General features: G+C 40.2%; 1 protein-coding gene across 1 annotated transcript; it reads right to left on the bottom strand.

The window, feature by feature from the left end:
• Positions 1-5,040: 5,040 nt before the first annotated feature.
• LOC100765215 (olfactory receptor 10A3) lies at positions 5,041-6,021 on the bottom strand. The gene has a single exon (XM_027410338.1). It carries the CDS (start codon positions 6,019-6,021, stop codon positions 5,041-5,043), a length of 981 nt encoding a protein of 326 aa, XP_027266139.1.
• Positions 6,022-23,378: the final 17,357 nt, after the last annotated feature.

Below are 23,378 nucleotides of genomic sequence, written 5' to 3'. Positions count from 1 at the left end.
ACTGCACCAGTCTTCACCAAACCTCAGACTTCCCTCAGCTCCTGTCTCCTCCTGCCTTATATCCCTCCCTAGTGCTGGGATCCCAAGTGCTGAGGTCACCTGTGTTTGAGATTTGTTCCTCTTTTAGATTGGATTAATTTTGTGTAGCTCAGGATGGCCTTAAGCTAACAGAGATCCATCAGCATTTGTCTCCTGAGTGCTAGGATTAAAAGTATATACCATCACTGCCTGGCTTCTGTGGCTAACTAGTGTGGCTGCTGGGATTAAAGGTGTGTACCACCACTGCCTGGCCTCTTTGACTGTGGCTAGCTTTGCTCTCTGATCTTCAGATAAGCTTTATTTGTTAGATCATTAACCAAATATCATCACACTATTCAACTGTTATATGCCAGTCATCCTGTTTGCTCCTGCGAACCCACCATCAAGCCACCCACCCACCCATTCTGTCTCTGATCCTGCGCTTCCCCTTCCACCTCTGTACCTGAACTCAACTCCATAACTCTCATCTTAAGCCTGTTATGCCCAGGATATCTGCCACTTCCTCAGGCTCTTATCTGCAGCTGTTCTGGTCTTTATCTTATCAACACAGGCTCTACTTGGGTTTCTATCCACCTACTTCTGAAACCTTTAAAACTCTACTATGACCTCGGAACACTTTAAAGCCATTCTATAGCTTAGCTATATACAAAGATTTAAATATATATACTGTGTGGAATGTGATGTGTGATCTCTGTACATTCCAAAATCTTAGGAATTATATGAGAGCACTATTCCACGAAAACTGTAGCAAATCAAAACTCAAAAAAAAAAAAAAAAAGAAGAAGAACTAAAGTCATAGGTCAAAAAGCTAAAGCTAAGCCTAGGATGTAAACACTTGCCCTAATTTTATTTTTTCAAAAAAAATCAATTAACATGTACACAAGCCAGTGTTTTTAGAGCACAGGAAATGTCAGAGGGCACATATGAGCTTAGAAAGAACTGTTCCTGGGAATGGCAGTGGAAAAGATAGAACAGAGACTTTTGAGAAGTGGTTTGTATTTATTTAACGCATTTCCTGCAGAATTTCTTTTGTGATAAATTAAAACAAGGTTTGTGAGCCAGGAAAAATGTTTGAATGTTTTTAATAGAAAGGGCATGGTTGAACACACCTGCAGTTCCAGCATTCTAGAGGCAAAAGGATTCCAAGTCCTAGGTTATCTTGGGCTACACAATGAAAACCCATCTGAAAAATATACAACAAACAAAAATGAAAAACATAGAAAGAGAGAGATGGAGATCTGTCCTCTTATAAACATCACCAAAAAAATATCTAAGCTTCAAAACCTAGAATCTAAGCTTCATATTTTAAAACAAGGGTATAACTTATGACATGGGAGATATTTTGTGAGGTCAAAGACAGTGGGTGGAGGGAGGCCAAAGGAGATAGATCATGAGTCTTGGTCTCCAAGATGGGTTCTCAAAGTGTTATTCCCCTGTCATCAGCATCAGAACCCCAGAGGGCATGTAGAGGAGTGCATTACCAGATCCCACAACAGACCTACAGTATCCACACCTCCAGGGTGTGACACAAAAAACACAGATGTTACTATTAGTCTGGGCAATTCTCAGGAGGGATAAAATAAGCTTTTCTCTCACATGTAGAATACTGAGATTAAAGGCCCTGAAAAAACAGCAGGTACAAGGTCACTCTGACCTTCCTGTTGACCCTCAAATCAGGAGATGGAGTCTTCATGGGGAATATGCAGCATCCTTGTCCTCAAGCATGACACACTGACACTATGAGGATTCCACAAACATCTGTGAAAAATCATTCATTCCTTAAGCTTTCCACATAACTCACTTGCTTCTTCAGAATTTGGCATTGCCAGTCCAAACCAGTATGTGAGTGACTGTCTGTGTTTCCTCTTTCCTTATTCTTACCCCTGAAATCCATCTTGTGTCAATTGAACTCTCAGGCCTGGGAAGTCCCTGTGAGTATGCCAGCAGAGCCTTCTACTCCTACATCTCATGCACACTAAACCATTGCAGTGCCATTCCCTGGAGGACAAAACCTATGGTCCTCTTGCTTCTTGCTCCAGCAAGAACAACTTCATGGGAAGATGGCAATAAAGCTTTCCCTGGGCCTGTTTTCACAGAAGAGAGGAAGTGGGTGTGGATGACCACAGATCACTCAACTCTACTGTGCTTTCAGAAAAGCCTGAGTGAGACCTTTTGTTCTGTGAGCTCCAGTGTTCCAACAACAGGAGAGCAGAGGAGGAAAACGCCTCATCCTCAGTCTGAAGATGTAATCTGTGTCACAGAGCAGCAAGTTTAAAGCTTCAAAGTGGGTTTCACATGAGAGCTTAGTGAAATTCAGATTGAAATCATGAAACCTACCTGGCTCAACACAGAGTGGAGACTTTTGTGGTGAATGTTTCTGTATATTCTGAGTCATTCCTGATGGCAGGAAATATATGGGGCCTTTCTCCAAACAAACATCACAGATAAATGATCAAGAGAAAAGATTGGTGTTGACCCAAAGATATTGCACATTGCATTGAACAGTAGACGATGAAAAGAATGAGAAAACTAAAGGAGACATAAAGAGTATTTAAGAAAGTAATAGGAAGCAGACACAGCTGTCACAAAAAAAAAGAGTTAAGTATATGTTTTTATGTGTGTGTGCACATAAGAGCCTGTGCATGCAAGTGTGTCGTGTGTGTGTGTGTGTGTGTGTGTGTGTGTGTGTGTGTGTGTGTGTGCACGCGCGCGCACGCGCACATGATACCACTTTGCACACATGAAAGTTGAGAAACCACTTGCTACAATAAGTTCTTTCCTGGGTCTTGGTGATCAAACTCAGTTTTCAGGCTTAGTAGCCAATGCCTTTTACACACTGAACAATCTTCCTTGCCCAAGAGCTAAGAATTTCTAAAAACTCATGGAACAACCATTTTATGAAATAAAATCACAAAACTAAAAATGATAAATACTCAAAGACAATATTACAGAACAATAAAAATGGATAAACCAACAACTAATGGTATGCAAAGGAGATTAGTTTTTAAAAATCAAACTACAATGTCCAGAATACAGATTAGGAACATAGATAAGGAAAGATGGAGCTAGAGATAGAATAGAACAGTCAGGCAAAGTAAAACGAGAATCAAAGACCTTAAAATAAGTGTGAAAAACACACTCAGCCAAGAGTGGTGGAGGTGGAGGAGGAAGGATCAGAACCAGCTACAGATGACATTTGAGGCCACCTGGGGTTACAGGAGACCCCACAAGAAAATGTAGAGAAAGTACAGACTTCCAAGGATAGAAAGCAGGAATGAACAGTTAACACACTGGAAAGAAGGAAATAGGGCATGAGATCTAACTTGGTGGTCCTGATTGCTCCCAGGAATATAAAACATATAAAGTGGTAAATGCTTTAAGACTTGCCAGTGCTTCCTGTATCATATTCTAGGAGACACCCCACAAGATCACTACAACCCAGCCTAGGATACAGCAAACAAAACCAGCATGGGCTAAGCCAGCCAAGGAAGGTTAATCATGGCAGGTCTCCAGCTTCCTTGGTGCCTTCACAGCAGGTTCTGTGTGCCTTTGCGGTCATGGTAGGTCATGGCAGTCTTCAGAGTAGAGACCATTCACATTACTGAGAGAGGACCTCAAGGCAGATATTGCAAAACAGACAGTCAGGAGCCCGAATGTAAATGTGACTAAAACCTCTGGTGTTTGAGCAGGCTCTAGGTAGTGGAATCTGGATCCTGTGAACTGCCCTGGACATTAGTCCTGTCCCTGCCCCTGCCACTGTCCTTTCCAGCCAGATCCCCCTGCAGACAAGCTCTTCAGAACCAAGTGTGCTGCCCTGAACTTTCCATCAGCTCTCCTCGACTCCCAGAACCACATATCTACTCTTCCTCACATCAGCTGCCATCTCAGTTCACTCATCTTTTAAGAGACGTGCATGCCACTTCACAGTAAATGCATCTTTCCATCTGCACAGTTAGCTGGGTTCTTCCTCACCAGCCTAGAAGCTGAGGGTGTCAGAACAAAGGTGCAAGGCAGCCTGGTTCATCTTTCTGTCGTACAGGGACATATACTTGGCACTGAAGTTCTCAGTCATGGGCCATTGGGCCTGGTCTATCAGCTTCTGGGTCAAACGGAGGCCTTGGTATGAACATTGCACAAGCAGTCTGTCCATGAGGTTATCATCAGGGTCCTCCACAATTTTGGTGAAGACATGACCCACAATATCCCCTTCTTTACTCTCAGGGGTTTAAGAGACTTAGGACCAAGAAAGGCTCTGGTAAGACTAATGTTTTATTTGTGAATCTTCTGAAATGCATAGAAGGTCACAGTCTTGCATGATCATCAAGTCACCTGGCCTAGCATGGCAGATGCTCATATTGATGGTGTATAGGAACTCCATCAGGCTATAGGAAACCAGACAGGATGCCATGGAGCACAAGCCACACAAAACCAACACCATTTGCTTTAAAACAGCTAGGACCTCCAAATAGACCTCTTGCAAGATAAGAAAGAGGTCCCACTATGTTCCATTTATGATCATATGTAAAACCTACTTCCTAGATAAGAGCCTGTGGCCTCCACATATATCATGGCATGCTCACAAGCCTACATGCACATAAGTAATAAACACATACAATTTTAAATTTTAAATATGTAGTAACAATATGATTCATTCCATCAGTCACTATTTGAAGAATCTAGCACATAAAAATAAAACCACCAAGCTTATGAACATGAAGAACTAGATGTTTATTGAAGAATTACAACACTCTAGTAATGATCTATATGTCAATAATAGAAAGTAGGTCAATAAACTGTGTATCATTTGTTAGAGAAGCATATACATCTCAAAAACAATTGTCTACAGTATTAAAAGAGAAGGATAATGTGACATATTTGCAAGCATGGAGATATCAAGAAAGAAAACATTCTCTAACCAGAAAATGTACTCTATTTTCACCACCTTCAAAATCCATATAAAGTTCAATAGCATGACAGAAAAACACCAAGTGCCTCAACAAATCAAGCTGTGTGTAAAGCCACTTTTCTTCGCCACAATTTCACCACAGCCTTTTTCATCTCTTTGTTTCTCAAGCTGTAGATAAGTGGATTGAGCAGAGGGGTAAGCAGGGTGTAAGCCAATGACATCAGTTTCTTGGTGTCTGGTGAGTACCTGGATTTGGGCTGTAGATAGGTTATACTGGCAGTGCCATAGAAGAGGGTGACAGATGTGAGATGAGAGGCACATGTGGAAAAGGCCTTCTGTCTCCCTGTAGAGGATGGCATCTTCAAGATGGTGAAGAGAATTCGGGTGTAAGACAAGAGAATCAACAGGAAGGGGACCATGACAATCAAAATGGTGCCTGTGAAGGCATAGACTTCAAACAGGAACGTGTCTGCACATGCAAGCTCTAGCACTGGAGGAGTCTCACAGAAGAGATGGTTAATTTCCCTGTGGCCACAGTAGGGGAAGCTAAATACCCATGAAGTCTGCACAGTAGCTACCATGATCCCAGATATCCATGAGAACATCACCAGTTTCATGAAGACCCTTTTGTTCATAATCACCGGGTAGGAAAGAGGATGGCAGATTGCAGCAAATCGGTCATAAGCCATTGCCCCCAGGAGAAAACACTCAGTCCCACCAAAGAGAAGAATGAAATACATCTGTGCAAAACAGCCCCCAAAGGAAATGGTTGCTTTCTCAGTGGTCAGGACCACCAGCATTTCAGGTGTGATGGCTGCACTGAAACTCATTTCTACCACAGATAAATTCTGCAGGAACAGGTACATGGGAATGTGCAGGCTCTGGTCCAGGAAGATGATGGTGATAATGAGGGCATTTCCTATAAGAGTTACCAGATAAATAACCAAGAAAACCCCAAACATCTGCCTTTGGAGTTCAGGAAAGGCAGAAAATCCCAAGAGGATGAACCCAGCCACAAAGCTGTCATTCTGGCCCCTTGTTGCAGTACTGGAGCCATATGTTGTTCTTAGGGTCATAAAATGTAAGAAAGAAATCATGATCTCAGCTCCAGCCTGCATTCATTGCAAGAATTCTGCCAAACTATAAAAAAAGAGACTGTCCCCACAAAAATGCCCATTGTCAATTTGGAGAGTTGCTACACGCTTGCAATAATCAATCATTCAAATGTAAAAGAAGAAATAAAAGGTTATGGTTTAAAATGTATTCTGAAATATATAAAAATATTGTCAGTTTTCTATTGCAAGTAATACAGTAATTCAAAAACTAAATATCATTTAAAGTAAACATAAATTACATGACTCTAGTTGTTCTCTCAGTAGGTGTTATTTATTTTACTTAAACATACATAAATACAAATTTAAGGCACCTAAAACTGTAACATAAAAAAGCAAATAGATTTTTGAAGTTAGCTTCAAAATGTTTATAACCTGGTATTTAATTTTTAAAATTATATATTTACTGAAAATATCTATTACATTCAAAAAGAAAATTAAATGAATATTTTGACAGTTCAAAACTCTTCAACATTTTACAGGAACACACAAAGGAGGTGTATTTGAAATTTTTTATTAGGTGATACACATAATATTTAAATCAGTTTCAGATCTCTGCCAAGACTTGGTGCTACTGGGTTCTATTAGGAGGAACCCAGATGTGGCATTTTTAGGGATAGATGTCCAAGTACCTTTCGTATGACCCTAGTGACTTTTTCTAAGCCCATTTGAGTCACTGTGCACTTGTGATCTCAGAGTTTCTACTCAATCTTCTCTGTCACATTCTTCCCCCTCTCCAGTTCCTTTTTCATGCAGAAATCCATAAAAATATTAATTGATCTGAAAGTTCTGGTTAACCATCACTCCCCAGGTTCTGTGTGGCCACAAATACATTAGAACCTAGAGATCAATAGAAGCTAATCATGCTGCATGAAATTGGCTTGCCCCTTGACCAGTATGCAACATCAAACAGACCCCTCCCACAGCCCATAACTCTCCCTTTGTTTTACCCTGGTATTACCAACTGGCATTTCTTTTCATACAGGAAAAACCTAACTCCTCTAGAGCAGAACAGAGAACAAATATTTTGTTTACTTGCATACAATGCCTACAACAGTTCTTGGCTCATAAAAAACATTAATACAATATTTTGAGAGTAAAGAACTTAGAAACATCTAGATTTTTACCTTTACCTATAAAATGTACTGAAGTGGAACCAAAACATATTACAATTGGGAAAACAATTGGGAAGTTTTAAGGTATGGAATGTGGGAGATGGGGAGAAAATAACCTCAGGATGCTGCAATACAAGAATCCCTAATTCAGGAAGAGAAAGATTCAAGAAGACTGATTTGTCCTATTCAGGAGGGGGTCCTGAAATGTAGCAGAGGTCTAGAATGCAGCCTACTGGCCTGTATGTGATGCTCTGAAATGCAGAGCAAATCCACCAGGAGAGATGAGGAAGCCAGGAGTACAGATTGACACTGACAGCAGCAGACATAAATGTTATTATTTTCACTGAAGATCTGGAAAGCATTAGCAAACAGTGGAGAACAAGTTCATTTATTCTTGATTTGGACCATGTTTACATATCCATGCCAAATGCCTGAATGCTCACACACACTTAGCTTTGAAGTCTCCCCAAATAGGAAAAAACAGACTCTGCTAACCTCAAAGTCCTTCCCAAGAGACAAATACAACAATGTATACTGAGCTCTAAGTATATGAAACTGACTACATTGTAACATTACACAGTTTGAGCAGTTGTATTTAGTGTATTTAGGAATACACACCTATGCAAATGTGTGTAACAGCAGTTAAAGAAAAAGAGGCCATGTTTTTTAAAGAGAAGAAAGAGCTGGAGGGAGGAAGGGAAAAGAGAAATTATGTGATCACATTATAATTTCAAAAGTTTCTTTAAAAGTTTTAAATGGGAAACCTTTATGGTACTCAGTAAAAACTCTTTATGGAATAAATGTATCTTTAATAACAGTAGGAAGCCTGTAACTGACAACAACTCACTGTATATTTCAAAACAACTAGTAAAGATTTGAAATGTTCCCAGAGCAAAGCAAAATGAAAAAGTGTTGGAAGGCTGAAGAGATGACTTAGTGGTTAAAAGTGCTTGCTACTCTTACAGAGGACCTGAGTTTAGTTTCCAGCATCCACATCAAGAGGCTCACGGCCACCTATAACTCCAGCTCTGGGGAATCAAATACCTTCTGGCTTCCCTGGCCTCACCTTCACTCATGTGAACACACACACACACACACAGAGAGAGAGAGAGAGAGAGAGAGAGAGAGAGAGAGAGAGAGAGAGAGAGAGAGAGAGAGAGGAGGCACATAAATCTTTTCCTAAAAAGAGATAAATATCTGAGGCAACATAATGCCAACTGTCCTAACCTGAGCCTTATGCATTGTATACAACTATACAAATATGGCTATGTACTTCATAAATGTGAAGTTCCTATGGCAAATGAAAAGCAAGAATACATATTTTTAAAAAACCAAAATTTCACAAGAAAAAAAAACCTGTCATGGGTAGGAAAAAATATCATGAATGGTCACTCAATTATTAAAAGACCATAATATCTTAAATAACTCTCCAGCAGGTAGTCACAAACAGGCAGGACTTTCCTTAAACTTCAGCCTTCCCACTGAGAACAGTAAGGGTTGGAACTGACAGAGTGACCCAGTCAGAGCTCACAGAGACTGAACTGACAACCAGGAAGGCTGCATGTGACTGACCTAGGCACCCTGTATGTATGCTACAGTTATGTAGGTCTTCTGTGGGACTCCTAACAGAGGGAACAGAGACAGCCTCCAACTCTTTTACTGGCTTTTGGGCCCTACTCCTCATACTGGTTCACCTTGCCCAGCCTTAATATATGGGAAGATACATATTAGTCTTACAGCAACTTGATACTAGATACTCATGGGAGACTGCCCTTTTCTAAACAGAAATGGAGGAGAGTTGGATAAGGGGATGGGAACAAAGAGGAGTTGGGGTGGAATTGGGAGGAGAGGAGAAAGGGGAAACTGTGACCGGGATGTAAAATACATACATACATACATACATACATACATACATACATACATACATACATACACCATACATAAATACATAAGTTTTAGAAAAAAGAAATGTCTAGGATTTGATGGGTAATGTGTGCAAAGTACTTATTCCTGAAATCATTGTCTACTTACCTCTCAAAAAAGAAAGAAAAAAACATGAACAGACATCAAAACAATTCTACTGATGATTTAAACAACTGGACTCTACATGGGAAGCCCTGAACACCGAGGTGTCTCTTTCACAGCATCTCTAGCCATCAGTGGTAAGAACTGTGAAGGAAACCCTCTAACAGACACACAGCAGAAGCAGAGGCTGCTCTTTCTTACCTCATGACTGTCTCTACGACTTTCATACATTATCAGCAGTTTTAACACTGATCAAAACCCACTTACTGGTAGTTTGACTCAATGATTCCATGCTGACTTTATAGCATTAGATGGCTCCAGCCATGTTCCTTAGAGAGTCGCTCCCTGAAGAACTTGGAATCAACCTCATATTTGATATGATTACTCAAGGGGCCATAATTTGGCCCCTAGGAGGAGAACATTCTAGAGAACAAACTTAGAGCATCACTCCTTTTAATGTCCATGAGGAATAATAAGCTCCCCTTACATGAGAGATTTGACAGCACAGTAGCACTCTCAGAAAGAGATGAAAGCAAAGACTGAATGATCCTGTAAACAGGAAGAAGGGAGGTGTGGAAGAGACTGTGATCTGGAGGGAGAGAGTCTGATCAGAAGAAAGAACCGTTTGGGCAATGGTGGGAAACAAGGCAGGTAATTCAAGACTCTAGATAGAAAGCTTCCAGCTCCCATGCCCAGATCTTTCCTTTTTCTAGAAGGAAAATAAGAAATTTAAAAATGAACATCATTACAGTTGATATCAGTCACAGAAATTCTTATCCTAAGAGTCCAAATGTTTGAAGGGTTACCTAATTTTGAGCACACTTCTCTGTTTCACTCACTTTCTCTGAAAAAGAAAACCGTGTTATTAATCTCATAGAGCATATATGTGACTCAGTAACTCAGAGTTCTGTCGTGATATTTTGTTTATCATCTAACAAATAAAGCTTGCCTGAAAACCAGAGTGCAAAGCTAGCTACACTTGTTAACCATAGGGGCCAGGCAGTGGTGGCACACACCCTTAATCCCAGCAGCAACACTAGTTAGCCATAGAGGCCAGGCATTGGTAGCACACACCTTTAATCTCAGCAATGGGGAGACAGAGGCAGACAGATCTCTGTGAGTTCAAGGCCACCCTGAACTACACAAAATTGATCCAGTTTAAACAAGAAATGATATCACACAAAGGTGATCCCAGCACTTGGAGTGTCACGCCTTTAATCCCAGCACTAGAGAGGAATATAAAGGTAGGAGGAGAGAGGAGTTCAGTGCAGTCTGAAATTTCATAGAGACAGATGCAGTCTAGGCAGGCTGTCTGAGGACAGGAACGCCCCTTTGGTCTGAGCATTAGTAGAGAGAAAAAAAACTCTGTAGTGGCTGGCCGCTTTGCTTCTCTGATCTTCAGCATTAACCCCAATGTCTAACTCTGAATTTTTATTATTAAGAACATTTAGAATTCGTGCAACATCTGGCGCCCAACTTTTGGGGTCTGAATTCATGAAAAAGCCATTTGCCTGTGGCTTTGCAGCCACCAGCATAGGCCAGATCCACTTGAGACTGGAGTCTCCACCCTACTGGCTAGGTTTTTCTTTCTACTCTGGGGGTGGGGGGAGCTTTCCCTAGACCCACTTCTCCAGCTGCTGCCAAACTAGGAAACTGCCTTGAAATCAGGTCAGGCTTTTACTGTTCTATGCAGCAACAGTCAGCTTCACATCTCCATAACTGGCAGATTTGGTGAGAAAATTGGGAATTCTTAAAGGGAGGAATTAGTTACAAAAGAGAGCTTTTTTCCACAGTGAAAAATGGGAAAAATATTACAATGGAAAGAGTTAGGTCTCTGTATGATTACATAATGGATGGTTTAAAATTGGAACAATTAAATAAAGGGATAATCAGCTTAACCAGGATTGACATACTGCTAATTATCAACTTGATAATCCTTGTTGCTTTGATAATTCTTGGTTTATCTCTTAAAAAGTTGTTTTGTATGAGTGTCAAGATACAAGCCTTAGAAAAACTTAATAAAAGTGATCATAGAGATATTTAAACACAGACAGAGGAATTTAAAGGAAAACCAAGTCAGTGTTGCTTTATAAGAGAGGAACAGCCTAAGGTTTTCTTTCAGGTTTTTAGTCTTGGAAGGTAACTGCTTGCAAAGGCCATGCTATTTTGTAAAACTTCATTTTGGTTGAATTGTAACATTTCTTTCTGCTTGTTTTATTTTTTTTCCTTTTTAAATTTAACTTAGAAACAAGCTTGTTTTACATGACAATCCCAGTTCCCTTTCCTTCCCCTCCTCCCCTGCCCCCCACCAACCCCCTATCCCATCCCCTTTCTGCTCCCCATGGAGTGTGAGGCCTTCCATGAGGAATCTTAAAAGTCTGTCATATCATTTGGAGCAAGGCCTAGGCCCTCCCCCGTGTGTCTAGGCTGAGAGAGTATCCCTCTGTGTAGATTGGGCACCCAAAGTCCATTCATATACTAGAGATAAATACTGATCCACTATTAGAGGCCCCATAGATTGTCCAGGACTCCTAATTAACACCCACATTCAGAGGGTCTGGGTCAGTCTATGCTGGTTTCCCAGCTATCAGTCTGGGGTCCATGAGCTCTCCCTTGTTCAGGTCAGCTGTTTCTGTGTGTTTCTCCAGTCTGGTCTTGACCCCTTTGCTCATTGCTCCTCCCTCTCTGCAACTGGATTCCAAGAGTTCATCTTAGTGTTTAGCTGTGGGTGTCTGCTTCTGCTTCCATCAGCTACTGGATGAAGGCACTAGAATGGCATATAAGGTAGTCATCAATCTCATTATCAGGGAAGAGCATTTAAGGTAGCCTCTCCACTATTGCTTAGATTGTTAGTTGGTGTTATCCTTATAGATCTCTGGACATTTCCCTAGTGCCAGATTTCTCTTTAAACCTATAATGGCTCCCTCTATTATGGTATCTCTTATCTTGCTCTCCTCTATTCTTCCCCCAACTCAATCTTCCTGATCCCTCATGTCCTCCTCTCCCTTGCTCTTCTCCCCTTCTCTTTTTCCTAACTCCCTCTCCCTTTCCTCCATGTTCCCAATTTTCTCAGGATATCTTGTCCTTTTCCCCTTCTCCAGGGTACCATGTATGTCTCTCTTAGGGTCCTCCTTGTTTCCAAGCTTCTCTGGTTGTATGGATTGTAGGCTGGTGATCCTGTGCTATATGCCTGCAGGCCAGAAGAGGGTACCAGATCTTATTACAGATAGTTGTGAACCACCATGTGGTTTCTGGGAATTGAACTCAGGACCTCTAGAAGATCAGCAAGTGCTCTTAACATCTGAGTCATCTCTCCTGTCCCCAGCCTAAGGTGTTCAAACAACCAATCTCAATATATCCAGTAACCTTACAGGAATTGCCTAATGATAGAGTATCTGTAAGAGCCTCTATTGAACTCCTGTGGCAATGATAGATCTAAGGAGATTCAAGGAAACAATAGCCTCGTGTAGCATGCATTCACCATTTGTGAAGCAGATGCTAAACTCGTGGTCAACTTTGTAATAGTATTATCACTAGAGACTGGAGATACTTGGTTAAAGCTGCTTTAGATCCTTGTCCTCAATTACAATGGAGTGCCTGGTTCAAAGAAGAGGCTAAGACCACTGAACAATGAAGTTAATTTAGAGGTATGGAAATCTACCAAGATCAACTTCTTGGAGAAGGATATGCTACTATAGAAAGGCAATCTCTATATGATGACCATGTCTTGTATTTATGTCATACAGCAGCTTTGAATGTTTGGGACAAAATTGGAGAAGAAGGAAAGAAAATTGAATCATTTACTCAAGTTATACAGAGCCCTAAGAAAGCCTTCACTGATTTTTTTTTTACAAAGCTTGACTTCAGCAGTAAATAGAATGATATAAAATTCATAAGCTAGACAAATAATAATTGAATCTCTGACTTTTGAAAATGCTAATGCACAATGCAAAAGGATAATTAGTCCTTTAAAGGCAAGGTCAGCACCTTTGGAAAAATGGATCTGAGATACAATCAATATTTAATCTCATGACCATGATGATGCATGGATAGGAGAGGTGATTTCCAAAGGTTTGAAGAAAAATTGAAATGTCAAGTGTTTCAGTTGTGGCAAACAAGATCACTGTAAAAGAGACTATAAACAGTGAATTCCTAGAAACAATGTTTTTTCTTAGCATAATCCAAACAGAATGCTCTTCCTTTATGGATTATGCAGAAGGTGTGGCAAAGGGAGGAAGTGGACTAATGAATGTAGATCAACAAGGGGCATTAAAGGTAACCCTTTGACATTGGGAAACTCCTTGAGGGGCTTCTTGAAGGCCCCTATGCTAAATTCAATTCAGTGGTTCCCTGTCACCATAAGAGAAACTCCTTCCCAGAGCAACTGAAAGATCAAATTTGATCAAGAGACCTCTTTATTGGAAGAGGTCACAGTTCATCAAACAGCTTAACCATTCAATCTAAACTAACTTATAAGATTAATGAATGCTTTTCATTTGATCAAATATATTTTGCTAAAAGGGAAATGCCCCAAGTTAGGGTTAGGGAAGGGTCTTGATTTGGTCTTTTTGGGAAAATAAAAACAAGAATCTTGAAGAATTTAAGACCTTTGGACAATAAACATCCAAAGAAGAAGGGAGAGCTACCTGGGAAAAAATTGCCAAGAAAAGAAACAATCTGACCTAATGTAATCTCTGAAGTTTTCAAAAGGAAGATGGAATCCCACAATGACGATAACACCACTAAACTGAAAAACAGCACCTAAAGATGGACTTTGGACCATTCAGAACAATTTCGATGTGGCTAACTGAGATGATCCAGCCTCATAGACTACACTAGCCAGGATTTGAGACAAACCCTGACCTTTCCCATTACACAGAGGCTGGAAAGCAAATGACACAGCTACCTCTCCCAGGACTTACATTTAACCCAAATTTTTCTTTTCAGGAACCCCTAAAGATGCTGTCACCCACCAGACAGCTGGATGTAAATGTAAGAACACAATGCCATATTCCCAAGAGGTAAAGTGGGTGGTTTTTAGTTTTTCAATGTGTTATGGATATTTGTCATTGTTTAGGGGATTGGTTACAAATTGTTATTGGTAATGGTCAGAAAAAAAGCTAAACAAAGGAGATTAGAATCAGGGTACTTGTTTTGAAAAGAAAAAAGGGAAAATAGATATGCTAGGATAAAAGGGTAGATTTTTTTTTTTTTTTTTTTTTTTGGTTTTTTGAGACAGGGTTTCTCTGTGTAGCTTTGGAGCCTATCCTGGCACTCGCTCTGGAGACCAGGCTGGCCTCGAACTCATAGAGATCCACCTGCCTCTGCCTCCCGAGTGCTGGGATTAAAGGCGTGCGCCACCAACGCCCAGCTTAAAAGGGTAGATTATTGAATCTACTCTGAGAAGAAAAAAAAGAGGATATAGATATAAGATAAAAAGGTAGATTACTGAATCTACTTTTAAAAAGCAATTACTAGTTTTAAATATTTTACACTGGCTTGGACTTCTGTATATTGTGTACAAATTTGAGATTAATTTGGTTAAAACATACTGTCCATATATTTCTAATCTTGTTCAAGGTATTGTACCTATACAGCACATTTAACAATGTAATGCAAATTTCTAATCCTTGAAAGTTATTATTTATTCCCAAATGTTTAGGATAATAAGGAAATGCAGGTTAATAATTAGTCACCTACTACAATTAAACCTGTAGTCACATTAGGTATGTTTTCAAGGTCAAACAGAGATATATTTTAGATAGACAGGTCATCTTCAAACACTTCAGGGATCTACAGAATATGACATTTCAGATGTCTTAAAAACATAGGGTTTTTTATGGCAATGAGACTTGTTTGCTTCTGTCAGCACCAATCTACTTCAGAGAAGATGATGGGCACTGAAGAAATTCCACATGGAGTTTACTTTCTTTGTGGCAAAAGTAAGCCTCTGGGCAAGAAAGTGCCCTTGCCTTGACTGCTGACAGTAGGCTGTCCAAATTGGACAAGCAGGACACAAAAGAGAGTGACTGAAAACCTTGTCAAGACAAAGTGGGATAATCCTTCAAAAATCCTGCTTCATAAAAAAGTCTGTCAGATATTCACTGCCTGTAGGCCAAAGATGGATGCCCCAATGTTGCAGAGAAACTTCAGAGACTGTCCTCAGCCACCTGTTTCTGCCATTTCTCACATTTTTTGTAAGTCACTTTCTCACACTTCCTGCCTACTCAGTTAATATTAGTTCCTTCTCGGGTCTCTGAGGGAGTTGAAGACTAGATAGTTATAATTTACCTTATTTATCAGACTCAGAAAAGTTCTTCCTTCCTGCAGCCATAGGCTGAAGATGTATTCTCCCTGATCTATGTCCAGTGTGAAGTGGACCACATGTCCTAACGAAAGATGTTTTCATTTTCAGAGTCCAGTCCAGGCCCTTTCCTAAATCATGATTTTTATGACTTTGATTATTCCTGCACACATTTTTCCATGGGAACTTCTCTTCCCTAGTATCCTCTATGTCTGGAGTTGGTGGTGTGTGCCCTTTCCACAAGTACATTATACCTCAGTAAAAATTAGCTAATTCCAGGGTTGTTATTACCCACAGGCAATGGGTAATAATAACACTAATTGTTAGTCAAACAAAAATATCATCGCCATGACAATAGTCAAGATGTGGAGAAATTCGGCTTCTTCAATGAGAGCAAATAAGTAGCATGCAGAGATATTTAAATAATACTTAAATTAATATATGGCAATGAAAATAAATAGGAAGTGAAAAGAATACATTGTAGATACATAACTATATATTTTCAGCCCAAAATGTTTCGATAATATTTATAAAATAGATTGTTCTCACAGAAAGGAAATCCCAGTAAGTTTCAAAATCATACAGATTATTAAAGAAACATTATTTCACTAAATCTGCACAAAGTCAAAAATCAAAAAAAAAAAAAAAAACTAACTAAAGTTTGGGAACAAGGAAAACAAGGCAAGCAGGGTGTAAATGCCCATCCGGTTTCATGGAAATACCTTATGTTACACACACTGTGTTTTCAGACCACAGGAAATGCCAGAGGGTATGAAAATTTACAAATGAACTTAAAATAACTGTTTTTAGTAATGACATTGGAAATAAGAGTGAGCAGAATTTTGCAAGACAGTCAGAATTTATTTGAGATATCACCTGCTTAATTTTTTATTTTTTGGAATAAATATATGAAAGGATTTTTTTTTAAGCGAAAGAGTGAAATTCAGACTTATTTAATGGGAAAGCAACCCCAGGATAAAGGAACAAATCTATAATCTCAGCACTTCCGAGACTGAGGTAGTAGGATACCAAGTTCAAGGCCAGCTTGGCCTACACATTGAAACAATATCTGAAAAATGTTGCCCTGGGCTATACCTCATCTGAAAAACACAAACAAACAAAAAGAGAAAATGGCACTGTAATACAAGACACTACCCAAATAATGAGAAATGGTAATCTAAACTTCATTTTTAAAAATCCCAGGGCATAACCTACAACATAGGAGAGATACAGTGAGGTCAAAGAAAGTGGTGAGGTGTGAGCAGGGCAATTAGAAAGGACACATCAAGAGCAGCAGAGACCAAGACAAGAGCCTTGGTGTCCAAGATGGGTTCTCAAAGTGTTATTCCCCTGTCGTCAGCATCAGAACCCCAGAGGGTATTTAGAGAGCATTACTAGATCCCACAACAGACCTACAGTATCCACACCTCCAGGGTGTGACAGGAATACAGATGTTTTACTATTTATCTGGGCAATTCTCAGAAGGGATAAAATAAGCTTTTCTCTCACGTGTAGAATACTGAGATTAAAGGCCCTGAAAAGAATGCAGGTACAAGGTCACTCTGACCTTCCTGTTGACCCTCAAATCAGGAGATGGAGTCTTCATGGGGAATATGCAGCATCCTTGTCCTCAAGCATGACACACTGACACTATGAGGATTCCACAAACATCTGTGAAAAATCATTCATTCCTTAAGCTTTCCACATAACTCACTTGCTTCTTCAGAATTTGGCATTGCCAGTCCAAACCAGTATGTGAGTGACTGCCTGTGTTTCCTCTTTCCTTATTCTTACCCCTGAAATCCATCTTGTGTCAATTGAACTCTCAGGCCTGGGAAGTCCCTGTGAGTATGCCAGCAGAGCCTTCTACTCCTACATCTCATGCACACTAAACCATTGCAGTGCCATTCCCTGGAGGACAAAACCTATGGTCCTCTTGCTTCTTGCTCCAGCAAGAACAACTGCATGGGAAGATGGCAATAAAGCTTTCCCTGGGCCTGTTTTCACAGAAGAGAGGAAGTGGGTGTGGATGACCACAGATCACTCAACTCTACTGTGCTTTCAGAAAAGCCTGAGTGAGACCTTTTGTTCTGTGAGCTCCAGTGTTCCAACAACAGGAGAGCAGAGGAGGAAAACGCCTCATCTTCAGGCTGAAGATGTAATCTGTGTCACAGAGCAGCAAGTTTCAAGCTTCAAAGTGTGTGGGTGTCACCTGAGAGCTTAATGGAATGCAGATTAGAATCATGAAACCTGCCTGGCTCAACCCGGAGTGGAGAGTTTGTGGGGAATGTTTCTGTATATCCTGAGTCATTCCTGCTGACAGGGAACATGTGGGCCTTTCTCCAAACAAATACTACAGATAAATGGTCAAGAGAAAAGATGGGAGCTGACCCAAGGTGATCATACACCATAGTAACATTCTAAAATCAAACAGAAGGATAAAAGAGATGAGAAAAAGCATAGGATGTATTAAAAAAATATCCGAGAAAGAAACATGGAACAGGAATAAATTGTGACAAGAAAATAAAGCTAACAATTTTTTAAACTCACATAGAAACTAATTTTATTGAAGAAAAGCTCAAAACAAAACCAGGAATGCTAAGGGAAGACTTTCTGGAACAACAGAAATAAGTAAAATCTGATCTGCAGTGTTCACAGGAGATGAATGTAAGGAAATCACAAGTCGGTGTTGAAAGCATAAAGAGAGTGAGCACATGAAAAGACAGTCCTAAAGAGAGGACAGAATCAGCAAGGAAAATAAAATCAGAATGAACATAAAACAGAGTGGAAAATACTCAGTCAGGTGCAGACAGGAGAGGAGACTACAGAAGAATGTTGAGGTCAGCCAGAGCTACATAAGACCCTGGATTGGGATGGAAAAAAAAAAAACAAAAAAAAAAAAACAGATAATGCAAAAGGAAAACCCAAACTTGAGAAGTGAGTAAAAAGACCCAGTGTGTGTGTGCAGCTGATGTACCTGTGAAATGAACAAAAAAAAAAAAAAAAAAAAAAAAAAAAAAAAAAAAAGATTCAATATTGGAGCTTGAGTAGCATCTCTTGTGGAGTTTTTGGGAAGATGAGAAAGGCGAAGACCTTTTGTTTCCCTTTTCCTTTTTTTATTTAAATTAGAAACAAGCTTCATTTACATGTTGTTCCCAGTTCTTTCTCCCTCCCCTCCTCCCCTGCCCCCACCAATCCCATTCCACCCCCTTTCTGCTCCCTAGGGAGGGTGAGGCCTTCCATGGGGGATCTTCAAATTCTGTCAAATCATTTGGAGCAGGGCCTAGGCTCTCCCCTGAGTATCTAGGCTGAGAGAGTATCCCTCTATGTGAAATGGGTTCTCAAAGTCTATTCATGTACTAAGGATAAATATTATTCCACTATCAGAGGCCCCATAGATTAACCAGCCCTCCAAACTGACATCTTCGTTCAGGGGGTCTGGAACAGTCCTATGCTCAGACAAGTACAGCTGATCCTTGTGGTGTCTCTTAAATACAAGTACTGTTGCCATCATCAGCACTCTGTCCTTTCTCTGCAAATAAGCTTAAGTCCACCAAAGAGAGATAAACATCAATGAACTTGAAGAAGGTGGAATCAGCGTTTGAAATGATTGTTTCCATACATGTTTTGATATTTTTATCTTTATATGTTTGTTTGTGAGTTTTTGTTTGTTTGTTCTTTGGTTTTATTTTGCTTTTTGGGTTTGAAAACAGGGCATACTATGTAGCCCAGGCTGGCCTGGAACTTAGGATGCTACTTCAGCCTCTCAAATGCTGGAATAACTAGGGATGTGCCACTAGAGCCAGTTAGGGTTTTTTCATTTTTACTCAAGATTCCAGAATTTCATACTAAACTGTGCCATGGTGATACCTTATCTATATTTAATTAATAATGTTGAATAGTATGGATAATGTAAATAAGTTCACAGAGCACATGAAATTTATATTATCCCCATGTAAATGATATTTACAATCATATTATTCTAGAAGCTGTTTTATTTATAATGTGTATTGAAGTACATAGCCACATTTTGTGGCACTTTGTATCTATCTGGTAGAGGTTCAATATGTCATCACCATTTCTCTCAATTTAAAGCATCTAAAAAAATATGATAAACCTATGGGCCAGTTCAAATGCATCACTGCAATATTTTGCAAGAGAAGATTCACAAAAACATTAGCAGGGGCTAATGAAATGGCTCAGTCCATAAAGTGCTTATTGTACAAGCGTGAGAACCTAAGTTTGGATTGCCAGCATGAATGTAATAAGGGCACGTATCTGTACTCCAATGCTGGAGAGGGAGAGGGGGCTACTAGAGATCACTGTACAACTAGTCTAGGCAAATTGGTGAGCTCCAAGCTCCAAGGGAGATCCTGTTTCAAAATCAGTCAATAAGTAAGGTGTGGCTGAAGAGATGGCTCAACATCTGGAGAGATGTTCTTGTCTTAAGACCACATACTGCCTCTTCAGAGAACCTGAATTGGTTCCCAACACCTGACAATGGGTAGCTCACAACTCCCTGCAACTTGGTTCCAAGAGATCTGATGCTTCAGACCTCCTTGGGCACCAGCACTGTCTACACACACATACACACACACACACACACACACACACACACACACACACACACACACGGGTGCGCGCTCGCAATCTCTGACTGAGTAGATCAGTTTTAGGGTTCAATTGTAATAGTATTTAACTTGGAAAAAAGAACATTTTACACCTTTTTTCATCCATGGAGAAGAATACAAAAGCAAAATAGTTCACATGGTGTAGATTCAATAGACAAACATCTCCATATTCTCTAAATGCAACAAGGAAATGAGACACAGGGCTGTAAACAGAAAATATTAGGAATTTCTCAACCTGTGGAGGTATTCAGTCTGAAAAAGCTACACAGTTGGTAACCTGACTCAATGAACACAGAGAACAGGACAGACACTTTTTCACAGTAGATGACAAGAACAATTTATTATTCATGAGTGAGGCATTTTATTTTGTAAGTGGAAACCACACCAGCACTGCCAAGTGAGAATTCAAGAACTTCCCACATAGCTTCTGACCACTAATATTTTATAAATGTTTGTAAGAATACCAAAAGTAAGCAGTTTATTTATTCAATGAAAAAATAGAAGTATATTCTCTCCTAGAGCCTAGATTAATAGATTTAAAGGATCAGGCATGAATTTCCTTCTATACCACAGGTCTTAAATCCAGTCAGGAAGGGCTCGGTTGTCCCCATAACATCTGTGATGTATTGCACCCAGGAGCATCTGTTGCTAGGCCATTCATTTATTCTATCTCACAAGGTTCACAGCTGGGTAAAAATGGTGATAATTTTCATCTTCCAGCAGCCTTGCAGCATCTTCTGGTACTATGAACACAAGCTAGAAAGAAGAAAGCTTCCAAATCACTAATAGCTTGATTTTCCCATCTGGTGACCAAAGTATGTGGTGTCTTCAGCAATAGAGGCTTACACTCTTATTCTTCATCAGAGAAGTTTCTTTTTCACTAACAGTAGTTAATACAGAGACTCACAACTGGCCAAAGTGCAGAAAATAAATATGTGTGTACTCATTCATAAATGGGATGTTTATATGACATGCATTCCCCATAAAACTTAGGGAATGTCACAGAAGAGGAGGTAAACAGATTGTAGATTGTAGATTGTAGATTGTAGATTGTAAGAGACAGGAGTCAGGAAGGCTAGGAAGAGAGAGTTATCTTCATGTACATAACAGAACTGCTGTACTCATGAACTCATAGCAGCCATGATTGCCTGTACAAAATCTGTACAGGGTCAAGCCAATTCGTATTCCTGCATGAAAGAGGGAGGGGCACAAGAACTTTACCTGAATAATTATTGACATTTGATGGATGCTGATGGAGAGTCATTTTCTAAAGAAGTGTGGCCATGTGCCAGAGGATGGTCCTATACCCACATGGACATGGGTGGCATTAATTAGGCTCAATGGAGTCTTAAGAATAAATAAATAAAAGGTCATGAAGCTGGGAAGAGGACATAGCGAGGAAAATCTGAGAGGACTTGGAAGAGGGATTAGGGGGTAAATTCAATCAAAATATATTTCATACATGTATTAAATTCTCAAAGAACAAATTTTAATATATATATATTAATATATATGTTATGGTATCTGTCATTCTACACAATCCATAGAGATCTTATCAGCACACATATCTCCATAGACAGGAAGGGATTCCTCCTCTTACTTTTAAAGAGATAATGTTCTTCTGAAACAGGGGCTTTCTACATAACTTGATATAACTTCACATTATTGGAAAGGAAAACGGTGTTGTTAACTTCTTATTTATTAACTTAACATTTTATTAATTCTTTGGGAATTTCACATCATACACCTTGATCATACTCACTTCGCAGGCCTTCCATGTCTGCCCCCCTTGTACTCCCCCAATTTTTAAATAGAAAAATAATGAAAACAACAAGTCCAGTTTGTATTATCTATATACTCACTGGAGCATGATCAAATTCTCAGTGGCCTGCCCCTTAAATAGAGGTGGGTCATTCCCCTCCCACACCCACACCCTCAGCAGAAGCCATCAGTTATGGAGAGTTACATTTCAGCATCCTTATCACAGAGTTGTCTTCAATGCTTCCTGCTTAAGCTGTTACTTTTTTGTTGGGGGGCGTGTTGTTGGGTGATGAGGGGGTTTGTCACAGAAGCCTTCCATGTCCCTCTTTCTCAGCTGTGTATATGCAGTAGGTCCCTTGCTCTTTACAGTCAGCAGGGAACACAGTTCATGAGTTTCTACATGGTTTCTGGTGACAGCACAGACCATAAACATGTCCCCAGCCACAGTAGGACCATGGATCCAGACAATGCCTTCCAAGGCCATCCGGACCACAGACATCAACATGGCCTTTGGTGATAACATGGGCCACAGGCATCAACACAGACCAAAGCCACAGCAGGACCATAGACCCAGACATGGCCCTCAGTGGCAGCAAGAACCACTCAAATCAGTATGACCTCCGGCAGCAGTACAGTCCACGGACATCCGCATGGGTTCAGTCAGCCACATAGACCTTAAATATCCACATGGATCTCAGGCTTCATTGCAGCCCGGGGCAGCAGCATGAACCATCAACACTATCATGGCCTACAGTAGCATCTCAGGCCATGGTGGTACTTCAAGGAACTCAAATCCAGATTGTGAAACTTTCCTCGTCTTGGGCTTCCATCGCTGCCCAGGGCAATCCCACAGTTGGTCTGTGTGTTCAAGGGCTGTATCTGTACCTTCATAAGTTCCAGGCTGCTGCACACTATTCCTCTGGCCCTACTGGGCAATGACTTGTTTCACTGTCAACCCTGTCCTCTCTCTCAACTGTCACTACTGTCTCATCTCCAGTTCCACCTCTATCCATAGTGCATGTACCTACAGCTCCATTTTGTCGTCTTTTCCACCTCCCCATCACATATTTGTTTATCAAATGCTAGGTGCTGCTGCCCACATGGCAAGGTGGGTAGCATGACTGGGTTCCATTAGGCAATATATATAGCCAAAAGTAACCCAGTTTGTGATTATAATCTGAGAATCTATGAATTCAAATGGGTTTGGGCACTCTAGAATAAATGTATTTGTTACTCTTTCTTGGAATGGATCTTCTCTCTAGAAAAATCATATTATGTCATTGGTCTCCTGTTGCTCCCCACACAAGTGGTACCCACTGGGGCTCAACATCAGCATAAAGTGTGAACAGCAATTCTGCTGTTCTTGCTTTGCTTGTGGTACTGGGGATTCAAACCAGTGCATGTTAGTCAAGCATTCTATTGTTGAGAGATGTCCTCAGCCTTTGATTCTCAGGATGAGTCTCTCTCTCTCTTTCTCTCTCTTTC

The sequence above is a fragment of the Cricetulus griseus genome, chromosome 3 (genome assembly GCF_003668045.3).
Source record: "Cricetulus griseus strain 17A/GY chromosome 3, alternate assembly CriGri-PICRH-1.0, whole genome shotgun sequence".
In the NCBI taxonomy this organism is placed as follows: Eukaryota; Metazoa; Chordata; class Mammalia; order Rodentia; family Cricetidae; genus Cricetulus; species Cricetulus griseus.
Note: the sequence above shows the minus strand (reverse complement) of the source record. Positions and strands in the feature narration are given on the sequence as shown.

What these genes read in the sequence shown, in the direction of transcription:
- LOC100765215 (XM_027410338.1), bottom strand. Translation starts at nt 6,021, where the DNA reads ATGACCCTAAGAACAACATATGGCTCCAGTACTGCAACAAGGGGCCAG.